General features: G+C 53.4%; 1 protein-coding gene across 1 annotated transcript; it reads right to left on the bottom strand.

Moving 5' to 3' along the window:
- Positions 1-311: 311 nt before the first annotated feature.
- On the bottom strand, positions 312-15287 carry PLA2G4F (phospholipase A2 group IVF). Its single transcript, XM_041731836.1, has 21 exons — positions 15177-15287; positions 14072-14144; positions 13333-13469; positions 13112-13240; positions 12645-12685; positions 12507-12549; positions 12015-12081; positions 10207-10376; positions 9960-10073; positions 9685-9722; positions 9317-9452; positions 7502-7638; positions 7010-7232; positions 5815-5929; positions 5445-5582; positions 5238-5345; positions 3712-3906; positions 3303-3469; positions 2312-2498; positions 1781-2014; positions 312-343 (listed from the first exon to the last, which is right to left on the bottom strand). Exons 1-21 carry the CDS (start codon positions 15285-15287, stop codon positions 312-314), a joined length of 2595 nt encoding a protein of 864 aa, XP_041587770.1.
- Between the last annotated feature and the right edge of the window lie 692 nt (positions 15288-15979).

Raw genomic sequence — 15979 nt, 5'->3', positions numbered from 1 at the left:
CCACAAAGATCTAAGAACTCAGAACTCTCTGAGTTCCAAGTTCTAAGAACTCTACAAAGTTCTACGTTTTGAACTCTGTGGAGGTCTTAATAAGTTACTGATGACATCATCACAGCAGGGGTGATGATGACAGTGACCATAGCGGGAGCTCAGGAGCCAGCCTGGGGCTACGCCAAGGGAAACCTCTCATTGCTGAGCCAAGACAGGGATGATGGTCTATGATGGACAGCAATGGTGAGGAGGCAGGAGAGAACCAAACTCTCCCACCCCATGCCAGTCAAAATCACTGGCCCTTCTGGGCCCTGGCTCCTTCAGTCCTCTCCGCTCTCATCCAACTGGAGGCCTGGGGGGTCCCAGGCCAGGCCAGGCCAGGCTGGGGGCACAAGCTAGGACCTTCTTCCAGCTGGGAGCTAGAATGAGGGTTTTCTTCTCAGAGTTGGGACAAGTGAGATTTCCTCTAAAGGAATCCCTGACTGGAAGAGCCATTGTGGCTTTGATCCGAGACAGGATGGAGGGGGAAAGCTGTAGCCCAGGAGAGCACTCTGGAGGAGGTGGTAGTAGAAGCAAGTGTTCAAGAAAGGATGGCACCTGGGCCACTGAAGGGACCCAGACAGCTCCATATGGGGTGGGATGAAGCAGCTATGGAGGCCTAGGGCTTGAGGGCTCCTAGATGACACCCAGTCAGGGTGGATCTCCTCCCCAGTCAGGGTGGATCTCCTTTCCACAGACTTAAAATCTGCCCATGCTGGAGAGGCTCCAGCTATTCAGAGGGTCTCAGCTGGTCAGGGGAGATGAAAACCAGGGAGAGAGAGAGGGCCAGGTTGTCCAGTTCTTAGCATGTATCTGTGAAAGAGCCAGGAACCCAGTCCTCTGGGTTGCCAGCCAGGTACCCTCTACCACTGCCCATCCCTGCCAACAGACAGGTGCTCACCAGCCCCACCCTCACTAGGAACATGCACACACTTGCAGGCACACACTTACTATGCTCCCTGATAAACAGATACACCTTCTAGACACACCCATTGAGCTTCTGGGAATGGCAAGGCTATTTGCAAGAGATGGCAGCTGTACACATGAGAGTGTGGCCTGAGTTTAAAGAGTGATGCATTAGTAATAGGCAGACAGGAGCACACCCATCAACTGGAGCTCTGCCAGGATGAGAGTACCATCCCACAGCCTTCAGGAGGCTAAGCAGAGGAGGGTGGTGAGCAGTGAGGGAGACAGAGGAGGCCAGAGGCCAATGAGAGTCAGCAGGCTGAAGGATGAAGGTAGTGATCCAAACTGAGAACCCCCTTTATTCTGATAGCATTGAGCACTGCATCTGGGATCCTAGCCACAAAAGTGTGGATTAGACGGATGAATCTTTGCTTTTGGTCTCAGCTTAAGGAGAGGAACCTGTCCCTCAGTTCTCACAGCTCTCCATCTGGTGAGGGTTTGAAGATCTGGGCCTTCTAAGATCCTTCTGGGTTTGGGGCAGGCCCTGGGTCTAGACTGTCCTCTGATCCCCTCTACACTCCAATGTAAAATGAGCACTGTCACCTCTGGCCACCATCCCCAGGAGCCCTAGAGAGGCCTGCTGCCCCATCACCTCCCAGAAACACAAAGGAGAAGGGTCCAGCCCCAAAGCCAAGCTGCCATTCTGCAGGAACTTTCTGGGGAGTGGAGGACCTAAAGCAGGTCTCTGTAATGTGGGAAGCAGGAGCCCCACAGCATCTATCATTCCTCCTCTCTCAAGCCCTGGTCTGGAGCCCACGATGGCTCCCCTCTCTCACAGTCCTACGACTCCAGCCTGGTCGGCCTCTGGCCCTGTCCCTAGCCTGTTGCTGCTCCAGAGCCAGCCGGAGGGCATGCCTCATGGTCTCCGCGTTGTTCAGAACATTGTATCTACTCAGAGCCACCAGCCGCTCAAACTCCTCAGGCTCATAGGTGAAGTTCATCATGCCATAGGGAGTGTCTGACCCGTTCAGGACAAAGTCCCCACAGGCTATCTCCTCAGCTGTTTGTCGCTCCACCCCTGTGGATGAGAAGTGGAGAAGAGACCAAGCTGGGGCACTCTGGGGGTAGGAGCCAGCCCAGAAGCTCCCCCTTGCCTTAGGACATCTGGCTGGACCCACATTTTAGCTCTCTTGACCATCAGGAGGAACTGGGCCAGTGTGAATGCTGGGGCCCCAGAAGAGGGTACCAATGGCCAGCTTGGGCCCTCCAGGAGGCACTCTTTGGTATGCTGTCCAGGAAGCCCACTCTCAGAAAAGCACCCTACCGCTATCCCTGGGCTGTGTGAGCCAGACCCTGGCCCAGGGTCTCCCCTTACCTGGGGCCAGGTGTGTGCGGAAGGTACGGTTGACAAGGGGGAAGTGCAGCACAATGGGTGAGCGGGGGTCCTCGGCCTTGGCAAACAGGTAGCACTCACGGGGTTCCTCCAAGTCCTCAGGGAGCACCTCAATCCTTGGGAAGGGGATGCCTCGGTCCAGGCAGTACTTCTCTGTCATCTGTAAGACCTGGGCAAGGAGGCCAGCCTCTGACCCTGCATCCTACCACCTGCGGTCACACAGCCTCTCTACTAGCTGAGTGACTACAGGCAAGTGACATCACCTTTCTGAGCCAGTTGCTTTATTTATAAAATAAAAATGGGGAAAACCCTATCAGCCAGATTAACGACAATTGCCAGCATTCTCATGGTGATTCTTCTCATTACCACCCACTGGTTCCCTTCTCTGATGCCTCCATGCTTCCGAGTAGGGGCTGATTTCAGTGGACATGGAATGATTACAGAAGGTCACATGGGAAGAGGCTTTATCCATCATCTAATCCCAGGCTCTTGTTGGACCCCGGAAGTTAAGGAGGATAAGAGAGAAGGGCTGGCCCAGCAGCACAACCAGAACCCTCATCCAGATGGTGGAACCTGTCCACTACCCCACAGGACATGAGGGAGCTGTCTCAAGACACTCTTTGGGGGACCTCATGGCTCTGTTGTTACTACAGTAACTAAGGGACAGCAGATCCAGATCCAGATGGGAGCAAAGAATACTATTAGATCCAGGCAGGGGACGGAAGAGGAGCCTTCTCTTCACCAGGATGGAAGACTCCTGATGACCATCTTTGGCCTCTTCTCCCAACCCCCACTCCATCCCATAACCTCAGCAACCCCTTTCCTCCAGTTGGGGAGTCCAGTGCCACTAAAAATCTTCACAAGGCACCTGCCTGAAGATTAGAAGCCTGGTCCTCCATGAAGTGCCATCCCCAAATCCCCAGCTAGGCCACCTCAACAGAGATCCTCACTTCGTCCCCACTGTACACCTTACCTCAAAAGGGGCCTCCAGGGAGTAGTCAAAGGACAGAATGAGGTCCACTGCTCTCTGGGGCAGCAGGTTCAGGGGGAATGGAGAGTTGATGGCAAAGCCCCCATCCACCAGGCACAGGCGATCCCTCATGGGAGTGAGCTGGTTGGGGAAGGCGTCAGGGTGCGTAGCTGCAGCAGGGACAAATGCTTGCTCTTCTCTTCCATTGGGAATGGAACATCCCTCTCTGTAGAGATCTCTCCTCCCCTTGTTCTGAGGGCAGCAGAGTCTCCTACCCCAACCCCTGGCCCTGCCTTCTGGCAGACATCCCAGTCCTTCCCCCTCAGCCCCTGGGTGGTAGGAGCCCACAGCCCAGCCCCCAGGAAAAAAGGCAGCACTGACCCCAGTGAGCCCCACCCAGAGCAGCACCCACCTTTCCAGGCCACGAACTCCTGGCCAGCTACATAGTCTTTGTGTAGGCAGAGGCCCCTGGTGAAATTAAAGTTCTCTGCAGAGGTAAAGCGGGAGGTGAATATGTCCAGCACAGCCTGGGAGAAGGGGCCCTGGGGGGTGAAGAGCCTGGTTCGCAGCTGTGTGGGGTCATGTAGCTGGAGCTTCTGGCAGTCATCTAGTGGGGGTGGGAGGGTGAAATAGAGTGAGAAGTCGTGCCCTCCTTTGTCCAGTGGCCTTTATGACTCAGGCACCCCCTCTATTTCCTCCCCACATTCATCTCTCCTTCCCCCTGGCTCCCAAGCCTCAGACCACTACTTCTCAGAACCTCTTTTAAATGATTTTTCTTTCTTTCTTTCTTTCTTTCTTTCTTTCTTTCTTTCTTTCTTTCTTTCTTTCTTTCTTTCTTTCTTTCTTTCTTTCTTTCTTTTCTTCCTTCCTTCCTTCCTTCCTTCCTTCCTTCCTTCCTTCCTTCCTTCCTCCTTCCTTCTTTCCTTCCTTCCTTCCTTCCTTCCTAAGATTTTATTTATTTATTCATGAAAGACAGAAAGGCAGAGACATAAGCAGAGGGAGAAGTCCCTAGGGAGCTTGATGCGAGATTTGACCCCAGGACTCCGGGGCTTCGACCTGAGTCGAAGGCAGATGCTCAACCACTGAGCCACCTAGGCATCCCTTAAATGACCTTTTCTTTCAGCTTATCTATATTTTGAAAGTTGCCTATGGCACTATATTTATAAAGTGATAATTTACTTTCTCCTCTTGAAAAAAAGTTGTATATACAACTTCTGAATAGAATTTCATCCATCAAATACCCACTGAGGAGTACTGCATGCCAGACACCGTGCTAGGCTTGAACGGAGATGGAAGGTGAATAGGACCCCGGCCTACTTGGGGGAGAGCCACATAAAGAGATCATAAATCATAACGATGCCCTGAGGTAAGGACAGTGGTGGAGTGTGTACATAGTCCTATGAGACTTTGGTGGTAAGACCCTTGATCAGCCCGGAGGGATGAAGGAGAATAGAGAAGGTCCCTGACAAAATGATGTCTGAGCTAAATCTTAAAAGCTGAGGAGAAGTTATCCAGAGAAGAAAGGTGGATAAAGGTATTCTGTGCAGCAGGGAGCTCATACATAGGCCACGTAAGGAGCAGTGTGAAGAGGAGCCCTGAGGTGTGTGGACAGATAAGCATGAGATGCCCCATGGTCCTGGGCTGAGTTGACATAATTGGAACCCAAGCAGAGAATTTGAAGCTATAGGCCTTACCACAGAGCACTCACAACTCCCACTGGCTTCTCTGACAAGGGCTTTCCTCCAGGCCCCAGCCACACTGCCTCTGCAGACTTCTTGGCATCTAGAGACCCTAAGCTAGAAGTCATTTCCTCAGGACTTCTCTGAACCCAGTGGGACAGCCAAGTCCTTCACCACCCCCTCCCTCATCCTTCGTGCCTCAGCCATGGCACTGGTGCCGGAAAAGAGGGACTGGGGAGGTCAGGGTGTCTACCCTCACCTGTGACGTTTACTTTCCATCTGTGCCCGTCTAGGAAGCTGAGGCCTGAGCCAGCAGTCTTCAGGAAGATCTCATCCACGCTGGCTGCAAAGGCACTGCCCCACATACCTAAGGAGAAAGGCAAGGTCCTGGGCCCTCACAACTCCAGCCCATCTCAGGTCCTGGCCCAGCCCCTGCCCTGTCCCCAGCCCTCCAGCCCAGACTCACCTTGCAGGTAGCAGATCCGGGGCTCAGGCCGGGGCTGCAGCAGATGCCCCATGAAGAACTCAGAGCCAAAGAGCTCAGTGGGAACATAAGCACCATACTTGGGCAAGCCGACCTCATGGGGGGTGAACTCACACCACTCTGGGGGACCAGAGTAAAGGGGAATGTCACCAGGGCCTTACTACCAGGATACCAGGGTTCCCCCTCACACCTGAGTGCCTGAGCAGGAATCAGACTTGCCGAGAGCAGGAGGCAGCAACCCCGTTGTTCTCCAAGGCTCCCGCCTGTACATTACTAGCACTGGCCTCTCACACCCTCCCACCAACCACCACCTCCACCTGTTTCCCAGGTCCCCACATCCACACCGAGGCACCTGCAAAGTCTTCCCCGTTGATGTTGGTGCGGACATTAATGCTGGCATAGATAGGGTAAGGGTTCTGGCCCTGGCTGATGGCCTCTTGCTGGTCAGACAGTCTGGCGGGGTTTTCCTAGTGGGCATGAAGGGAGGTATTTGGCTTTTGGGGGAGTCCCCTTACCCCATGGGGATGGCCCCATGGCCTGATACCCTGCAGGGGATGGTGTGCCCACCAGAGGCTGCAGCTGCCAAGGCCAGTACTCTAGAGACAGCTAAGGGCTTTTAAGCAGCAAAGGTAAGGCCACTGTGAGTTTTGTGCAATTCCGGGGACACTGGGACTCCTCTCCTTACTTCTTTCCTGTTGAAGAAAGCAGATTAGAGCCCAAGGGAGTCAGTGGACACTTGTTAAAGGAAAAACTGAAAATCCAGTTTACTTTCTTTAAAAGATAAATCATTCAACGGGATGCCTGGGTGGCTCAGCGGTTGAGTGTCTGCCTTCAGCTCAGGGTGCGATCCCGGAGTCCCAGGATCAAGTCTCACATCGGGCTTCCTGCAGGGAGCCTGTTTCTCCCTCTGCCTGTATCTCTGCTTCTCTCTGTGTGTCTCTCGTGAATAAATAAATAAAATCTTAAAAAAAAAAAAAGATAAATCATTCAAAAACATGAATTCTTTTTGTGAGAAACTACTTGTGATATACATCCACAACTGAGAACCACACCAGGGGGCCAGGTCCCCAGGGCTGAGAACCTCCCTCAGCTCTGACTCTTCTCATCTCCGACTTGTGCTGGGCCCATAGCTCTAGGAGCTGCAGGGCAGCTTGGTCAGTGGGCGGGAGTGGCATTCCATCTAGGCTGCAGGTCTGAACCACTTGGAATGCTCTCAAAACACAGGTGTGCTAGGGCCTAAACCCAGATCAACCAAGTCAGTATGCAGAATTGGGGCCCAGGCCCAAGTGTTTTTGAAAAGCTGTGTAGGTGATTCTAAAATGCAAACAGACCTGAGAATGGCAGACCAGGCTCTTCCTTCCTAGGGGTTCAGGGCCAGGAAAGATGAAGCCCTGTCAGCCCTCCCTGGGTTCTTACCTCTTGTCCTCAGCAAGCTCAGACCTAAGGGATAGTTTTGTAAATCTTAGTAATACCTAAGGCAGAAGTAAATGCTGGTGGGGCAGCGGTGGAAAGGAGCCAGATTTATTTATTATCTGTTCTTCTCTCACCTCCTGGTATAGGAAATATTCAATGAGGAGACCCCAGAGGTCTATGAGGGAAACACTGCGGCCACTGCTTTCCAGACTCCCCAGTTCCTGGACATAGTATTGTAGGCGCTCTGTGGACATCGCCCCCATCTTACTGCTGCAGACTCGAGCCTGGGCACGCTCGATGGGGCCCTGCAAGGACACCTGGGACCAGGCTGGGTCTTTGTAGAGTGTGGAGATGCACCTGGGCAGAGAGAGAATTAGGGGCAGTGGCGCAGGGAGCACAGCAAGGGGAGAGAGGGATGCAAGGGTCTGCGAGTGCCCCACCTCTCCATCCCTTGTCCCCACTGCCCTACACCGCCCACTCAAGGAGGCCTGGGAACTCACTGCCTTCCTGCCTCTCCTAACCCCCTTGGAGGCAGGAACCCAGCATCCCTTCAGGGAACCCACCATTCACATTCCTGCCCCTTCAGGGCTCTCCTTTACTCTGGGCCCTGTCCCCACCTCACTTACCAGGTAGAACCAGAGACCCCACTCAGGTAGGTCACAGTGTCCAGGAGGCCAAGATCCTGCAGCCCTGCCAGGCTGCCATACAGGGAAGACATGGCTCGGGTTCCACCTCCCGAACCCAGCACAGCTACCACAGGCACCTGAGCAGAAAGCGATCATAACGACACTGACCACCCTTGTCCTTTCTGTTTTATTGCTTATAATATCAGACATTGGCCTAAGAGCCTTATATGTATTGTCTCACTGAATCCTCACAGCACCCCAGTGGGATCCCCATTTTACAGATTAGGAACCTGAGGCACAGGAAGGTTGGATAATGTGCTCTCAATCACACGGGTGGTAAGTGGTGGTTATGAAACTGAAGCAATATGACCCCAGAGATGACTCTTAACAATTGTACCAGGAAAGTGTGTAACTGGAAGGCATACTGGATTTCACTCAAAACCATTAAAGCAGGGTTTCTCAGTCTTGGAACTATTGATAATTTTGGACTGGGTCATTTTTCGTCATGAGGAGCTGTCCTGTATGTTGTAGGATGTTCAGTAGCATTCCAGGGCTTTCCCTAGTAGAAGCCAGTAGCGGCCCTCTTCCCTGCCCCTACAATAAAGTATGTCTCTAGACATTGACAAATGTCCTCTGGGTGGGTGGCCTGGGGGTAAAATGCCCCTGTCCCCCAGTTAGGAACCACTGGGTAAAGTGGCAAAGACCACCAAGCAGCCTAGACCTGCCCCAGACATGAGAGGCGCCCAGATGTCTCTTCAGTATCAGAGGTGCCTGCTGGGATCAGACTAGAAGCTTTTTGGCTCTTCAATTTTTCCATGAAGCTTTAGCTCATTCTACCCCAACTTTTGGTTCCTTTCTCTGCCCTCCTTTCTTCTGTCTTGAAAGAAATGCTCCCTGGCCAGTGCTCAGCAAGGGCACAGTCCCTTCGGAGGGTTGGAGGAGACAGAGCTCCCTAAAAGCCAGGTCTACGTCCTCTTTACCTTCCACCTCTGGAGTGGAGACCTGGCAGAGAGCAAGCATTACCAAATGAACGGTCTGAGCTTGCTCACCCAGTCAGCACCGGGAATTGACCCCAGTTCCCGAGAACACCTGCAGCGAGGAGGAAGCCACCAACTTGCTCCTGATTTACCATCGCTCTCTCCCTTGGTACTGCCTTTCCACCTGCCCTCCCGCCCCAGGCTCCCATGGACCCTCCACCTCCAGATCCCTTTGTCTACTGTGACTGACTGAACTGTGCTCCTGCAAATTCACATGTTGAAGTCCCAGTGAGACGACATTTGTAGAAAGGGCCGGTAAGGCGGTTATATAGGTAATGGAAGGTCATAACAGTGGGGCCTTTATCTAACGGTATTGGTGTCCTTGTAAGAAGAGGAAGAGAGACATTCCCCTTACCCTCTCTTACAGGCACAGAGGAGGAGCCATGTGGGGGCACAGCCAGAAGGTGGCTGTCCACAAGTCAGGAAGAGAAGCCTCACCAGAAACCAACCCTGATGGCATCTTACTCTTGAACTTTCAGACTCCTGGTGAGAAAATGAATGTTTGTTGTCTAAGCCAACCAGTCTGTGGTGTTCTGTTACAGCAGCCCAAGGGGACTAATACACCTCCTTTGGCCAGGGCTGTTCATCCCTCCTTACACACAGGGTCCTGACTCTCCTGATTTTGCCTATCAGCTCTGGCAAACAGGCCTGCCCCTTCCTCCTCTGTTCCTCCCCACTCCTCAAGGCTTCCTGTCCTGACTTGGCCACACAGTCCTCTCAAAGAAAGAGGCTGGACTTGGTCCTGGTGACCCTGGGCTCCAACTCCTCCATTTCATACCTGGCTGCTGTCTGGAGCCTGGCTCAAACCCAGTGCTTGCTGCAAAGCCTTGGACACGATCTGCTTCCTCTTGTCCAGAAACTCCCATTCGCCGTCACACAGGCCAAAGCCAAGGCGCAGGTCAAGGTCTCCAGAGCTGCCTCAGGTGGGGTAGGGGTGAGGTACTAGGTGACTCTTCACCGGAGGAGAGCCTCAGACCCAGCCCATTTTTCACAGTAGTAGACCCACATTCCATGGAACCCCTTAGAATGGCCTCACTGGAACCAGACATGCCCTCCACCATCCAGGCTTAGTCAAGTAGGCAGAAGAGGCTGCCTACACTTCCTGGGTAGCCCAAGAGCCTTCCTCTTGAAGTCAGCCTTCCTCACCTCATTTCTGCCTTCATATTCAGAACCACCTCCTGGTCCTGAAAGAGACAACAGCCCAGTCCCTGAGTATCTTGAGTGGGATCCTCCCACCTGCAGGCCCTGTTGCGTTGGTAGCTCTGGCCCAGATATGGACACCATGGCTGAACTCCAGGCTGGGCTGATTATGACCCCTTCCCTCTCAGGCCCCTTGACTTTCCTTTCAGGCCCCTCCCCAGCCCTCTTTTGGTGGTCACAGAGCAGGCAGGGGTCCCTCAGGCACCCAGAGAGAGTCTTACCTCCCCCAGGGCCACAGAGCGCTGTTCCTCCTGGCCTAAGGTCAAAGAAGATAGCAGGATACCCCCCTGGCCCAGCTTGCTGGTCTGGGTCTCTAGTTCAGCACTTGGGCCGCTCTGCAGAGAAGAAAACACACCCAAGGAACCTTCCGTGGTGAAGGAAAACATGCCTCCGTGGTGGCCCTGGGACGCCCCTCTAGGCTGGACTGATTCTATCAGCCACACCTTCTCAGACTTGGGCCTCACTCACCTGTAGGACTGTAAGCTCCTCCTCCAGCTCCACATCCAGCTTGGAGCTGATCACTGGGTTCATGTGAAAGGTGAAGGTGGCTGGGAGGCCTCCCTCTTTGGGGCATTGCAGGGGTAAGAGCTGTGGTTTCTCGTAGGCCCCAGGCACCGTCAGCCAAATCTGCCTAGAGCCTGGGAGCAGAGGGCCCAGGTGAGGGGGTGAGATGGGAGTGGGTGTGTGGCATGTAACGGTAGCACCCTGAATGGCAATTCCCCTGTCTTTCCCCTTGGAAATGCCAACCTACCACCCTGCTCACTCTCTGGCTCTGTGACCCATAGCAAAGGCATCATGAAGGACACTCGGGTCCTTTAACCTGCCCTGGTCAGACTTGGGAACGCGGGGAGAGGGCTAGGAAACACAATGCCTGGGGAACGGGAAGAGCAGGAAGGGAGAGGGCTCCTTGCTCAGAGTTTATGGGGCTGATGATTTTGAGATTATATTAAGTATATAAAATATAATTCTATAATAATTATAATGTTATAATTGTCACACATTGTTATATTAATTACCAGTCTTCCACTGGTAGTTCCCCCATCTCTTGCCTCCATTCAAGCTCTGTGCTCATCACCTTGGGGAAGGTTTGTGGCCAGGGAGAAGACAATAGATAGCAAGTTGTCCTGCCCTTTATTTCCAAAGTGTAAGACTTTGCAAGAACAGAGGGTGTGCAGAGAAGGTGAGAGGAAGTGGGTGGGTAGAGGCTTCGAAAAGCAGGGGAGAGCCAGGCTAGAAGGAGGCAGAGGGAGGCCTGTGAGCCCACATTGCTCTGAGCAGCTTTCTGGGAAGGAGGCAAAACCCTAGAGAGGAATATGCATGACAGACAGAGGGGACCGCAGACTGCCTTAAGCAAGTTTCTTGTTTGAGCCAAGGTTTCATAAATTATGAGGATAATAGCTGCATTTTATGGGGTTGTTATGAGAATTAAAGATAAAAGACACGTGGAATGCTGAGCACAGTTGCCTGGTTCACAGTGAGTGCCAGGCGTTATGAGGACTCACTCATCCTGTGGGCTCAGACTCGCAGCATCAGAGGGGACCTTAGCTGTCCCACAGCCTCTGCTCTGCTGCTGCATCTGGACGTTCACCACCCCACCCCCTGCCCCCTGTCCCTGATCTTGAGCGGCTACCCTCTGCAACACACTACATCAGTGGCCTAACTGGAACCAGACATGCCCTGGTTCTTCCACTTCCACTTCTGAAATTTCCACATGTTGCCATGTGACTTCAGTTCCTCCTGCAGAGAGGCCAACTATATTGCTGCCCCCCAACTTTAGGGTCAGCCTTGTGACTTGTCTTGGAGAGCAAAATGGCAGTTAGTGGCTGTGATGTGACCAAAGGCTTAAGACCACCTGCTCATTTTGGCCTGCTGCTGTGCCTCTGGCTGATACCTTAAGAACATGATCAGTCCCCTGGTCATAGAAGGTAAATTAGGGCCACATGGCATGAAGCCAGCGCACTCCTACCAAGCCCAGCCTAGATCAACCACATGCCAGCTGACCATCTGACGTGTGAGCTAAATAAATGCTTCCTGTTGTCTGCCACTGAGATTTAGGGCTGCTTTTTGTGGAGCGGTAGTTGGACTGTTACAACCCTCATGCTTGAACACTTCCAGGGATAGGAAATCTCTACTCTCAGAGGCAATCCGTCCCATCCTTGGTCAGCTGTGAGTGGTGAAACATTGAAGAACTTTCTGCCTCAGACCCACCTTATTGATGTCTGAGGCCTCAGACCCCAGGAGAGAAGGCAAGACCCAAGGTCGTGGACCAGACTCACCATACTCTCGATGTGGAGCTGTGCCACCTTCCCCGAGGGTGCCCTGGATTCTCAGACAGGGGGCAGCCTGAGGAAAGCAGAGGCCTGTGGGAACCCACTGTTCACAGACCAGGGTGGAATGAGGGGTTATCTGGGGCAGGGCCCAGGTAACAACTTTGCCAGGGCCTGTGCCTTGTGGGTAGGAGTCTTCTGTGGGAGCCCTCCTCCCAGGCCTTGGAAGGGGAAGGAGGAAAAGGCCTCTGAAAGTGGTGCCTCCAGCAGTCCCAGCAACCAGGGGCCCCAGTGCACAAGATAGGAAGGTGGGCTTCCTATCTGGTGCTTCCGACTTGAGGTAGCTTCTTGCCCCTGGTCCCTGGAGATGTCTCCCTAGCACATTTCCCCTCTCAGGAGGGCCTGAGTGTCCTTCAGAGGCAAGGGGACATGACAGTCTCAATTGTGGAGTCTGTACTTCCCCCCAGCCCTGGACAGCCCTAACCCACCTTCCCTACTCACCACCAGGACCCCATTGGTGATGACTTCAGATGCAGGCACCTGGCTGCAAAAGATGAGGAGCTCATGGGACATCTAGCTCCCCTTGAGATGACTGTTACTATAATAATATGACTAAAGCTAGGCTCCACCCAGACTTACCTGTTCTCCAGAATGAATTCCACCTGCAGCTCTTGTGAATCCTGCATGAATGAAGCAAGGAAGCATTCATTTTCAAAGAGCTCTGAAAGCATCAGAGATTGTCCCTGCCCCCTACCCGGCTCAGCAACAGGGACTAGAAGAGGTGACTGTTGTTGGGGCTTCCTGGGGCACAGGAGGGGTAGGTAGTATCATCTTCATGCAGAGCTTCATGCATTCGAGACTGTCTGCTGGGCAGACACGGAGGGTTCAGCAGTGACCAAGACAGACAAAGCACTCTGCCCTCAGCTCACATTTTGGCACTCAGGGAAGAAATATTGAGGGAAATCTTTGGAGGGTCAGTAGTGTAGGATAGAGGAGAGTCTGTATTGGAGGCCTGGCCTGTGCTGCCCAGGAGCCCTCACCTCAGTGCCCTGTGCCAGACCTTTCCTTGAGTTCAGTTCATTGCTGCCACAGGTAGGGTGGCTCACCTGGTGCTTGAGTTGGAAGGTATGTCTGTGGGGTTGGCCAGGCTTGAGGCTCCTCAGGTCAAACAGTAACAGGGAGAGCTGGTCACTATCTAGGATGTCCTTATCATAGAGGGTGAGCTCCAGAACGTTCTGGGAATGGTGGGTAAGAGGTGGGAGCCTGAGGCAGGGCAGGAGGGCAGGAAGTAGCCCTCTCCTCTCCACTGCCCTTTTCTGGCCCTCACTTTCATAGCACCATGAATCTGGTAGTGGAAGGTCTCGTTCCATTCGGGGTCACTGCAGTTGGCTATCATCCTTGTCCGGGTGGGACTGGAGGACGCAGTGGGCAGGCACAGTTGCACATAGCAATCGGCTTTGGACACTGCAGGTGGGATTGGAGAGGGGTCCTCAGCCTTTAGCTCCTATTGCTGTAAAGGTTGCCTGGGGAAGGATGGGGCAGGAGGGGAAGGAGCTGGGGGTGGGGGGAAGGAGGCTGCTTGTGCAGGGCAAGGAGATGTGGGGAGAGCCAATGTCCTTAACTCCATCTAGACCACTTATACCTCCCATTCAGCCCATACACCTCCCATTCAATCCTGCAGTGGCCAGTTGAAAAGACCACATGGCTGCACAGACCACTGCCCCTGAAAGGGCATGATTCAGGCAACAAAGTCCCCTTCCGTGACAAGCATTGGTGTGGTAAGCTGCTGGAGAACAGACCTTGCTTTGTGGCAACAGTGGCCTCACATGCTCACCCAGGCTGGCTCTGCTCCACTTGCTAGACTCAATCAAGGAGGAGTCCAAGGTCTGTACATGTCTCCCCTGCCTGCCCTGGGGCTCCCTCACCAGGGAGGACTCCTTCATGGTCAGCATTAGCCCCTCTGCCTCACTCAAACACACACACACATTTCCAGACAGCCCCTGCTGCACACTGGGGAGGCCCCGGGGAAAAGAAGGGGAAGAAGGGTGAACTTGGGGGTCACTCACGCAGATCTGTGCCCTGGATATTTCTGGCCCTCAGCACCTTCACCTGGAGGTCAAAGTATGGATGGGTTTCCCGCTGAAACAGAGAACTCTGGAACTCAGTCCCAGGAAGAGCCGGGCCTGTTCTCCTTCCCGTGGTGGTGCCCAGCTCTGGCTTCCCTCGTCCCCTCACAGAACAACAGCCTGGCCCAGGCTCACAGATGTTGCTGTGCTTGGGACCTGAGAGGCCTTGGCAGGGCCCAGCCGTTGGGACTTCAGCATGTCAGGGATGAGCCTGGACCTTGGAATCGTTCAGGCTGGGTTCAAATCTAAACTCCACTATGTACTAGCTGAATGGCCTTGGGCAAATTACTTGATTTCCCCTGTGCTTCATTCTCCCCATCTATAAATGGGGTTTTACAATCCCATAGGGGTGTGGTGATTTTTAAATGAGAAGTTGTATAGAGTGCCTGGTATTAGTGCTTAATATATGTAGCCACTGTTACTAATTATGTTTGTGATGCACCAACCGGCAGCTCCCCTCACTTTTTCGTGCTGCTGCTATAGCTTGGGAGCCTGAGCGCAAGCCAGGGTGATGTCCCTAGGACATTAGAGATTAGAAGGGAGATTAAAGATTCGCAGAGAAAGTCATGATCGACCCCACCTGCTAGCTCAGGCGCTCACTGATGAAGGCCACACCTCCTAGGAGGCAGCAGGTGAAAGGAAACCAGGCATCGCCCAGCTTGTACTGGTCTGGATGAGTCGTTAAAGAGATAACAGAGAGGTAACAGCAGCCTGCAGCCTCCTAGAAGTGGGGCTATCCCCTCAAAATCCCAGCAAGCACCCTCCTCCTTTCCCCTGGGGCACTCTACAGCCAGGCTGGTACATTCTGGGCAGAGCCAACAGCTGAAGTATCACATGACCTCACCCTCCATTCCTGATCGAGGTGAGGTGAGGATTACTTCCAAAAGCCAAGATCTTGGCCAACCTCTTTAAGTTCTGCCAGGTTGGCTAGAGTAAATTGGTCCTGGCTCAGACCAGAACCCAATTCCCTGCTGGCCTCTGTCCTCACAGGGGACTGTGATCCCAGGGCTCCTACACAATTCCCAAGGAAGACCTTGTACTTTACCCGCCATTGCCTCCACCGAGGTCCCCTCTTCTCTCTCTTCTGCAGCAGCACTGCCCCCAGGAGGGGCAGCCCCTTGCCTGCCAGCCACCTTGGCCAGAGCACCCAGTGCATGGCCAGGCAGAGCAGTTCTCAGCTGGAAGCCCTGCCTGCTTTCCAGAGCCACCCTGCTCTCCTCCAGCTACACCCGCTGCTAGCTCAGGTCTGACAGGTAACCGAGGTAGGGAGGGTGGAGCTGGCTGCTCTCTGGAGGACTCAGAGTTGGGTGGCCTGCTGGGGCTGGAGGTGGGGTTTGATGTGCTCCAGGAAGTGACTGGAATCCAATTCCCTCAGGCAGGAGGCACTTCAGCCTGTCTCCAAGAGGATGAGGAACTGGTACTCTGGTTTCCAAACCCCACGCCTGGTTATCATTGGGCTGCTTTTGGAAAAGATACCTGAGCCTCACCCCCTGGATGATTTGCTTTAGTGGGTGTGGGTAGAGCCCACATGTCCACATTTCCAACAAGCCTTCTAGACAGTGCTGACACAGCAGGCCCTGGGGATGGAAGCCAGGAAGTGCTACATCAGGCCTTATTTTCTCCAGCTGGAAAAAAAGTTCTAAAACCATCTGCCCTTTTAAGTCCCACCTGGCCCATGACTCTTAAGCAGAAGCATAGAAATCTCTGGTTCAGTTTTAGCTGGACTTGAATGTGTTTCTAATCTGTGACCCCTCTCATTTATTCTTCAAACACTGACAGCCTGCTGTGTATCAGACCAACACTGGGCTTTGCAACCAAAGGTGAGGAGGATCCTGAAGAAATTCACAG

Source organism: Vulpes lagopus, chromosome 2 (assembly GCF_018345385.1).
Source record: "Vulpes lagopus strain Blue_001 chromosome 2, ASM1834538v1, whole genome shotgun sequence".
Classification (NCBI taxonomy): domain Eukaryota; kingdom Metazoa; phylum Chordata; class Mammalia; order Carnivora; family Canidae; genus Vulpes; species Vulpes lagopus.
This window is presented reverse-complemented; position numbering and strand designations above follow the sequence as displayed.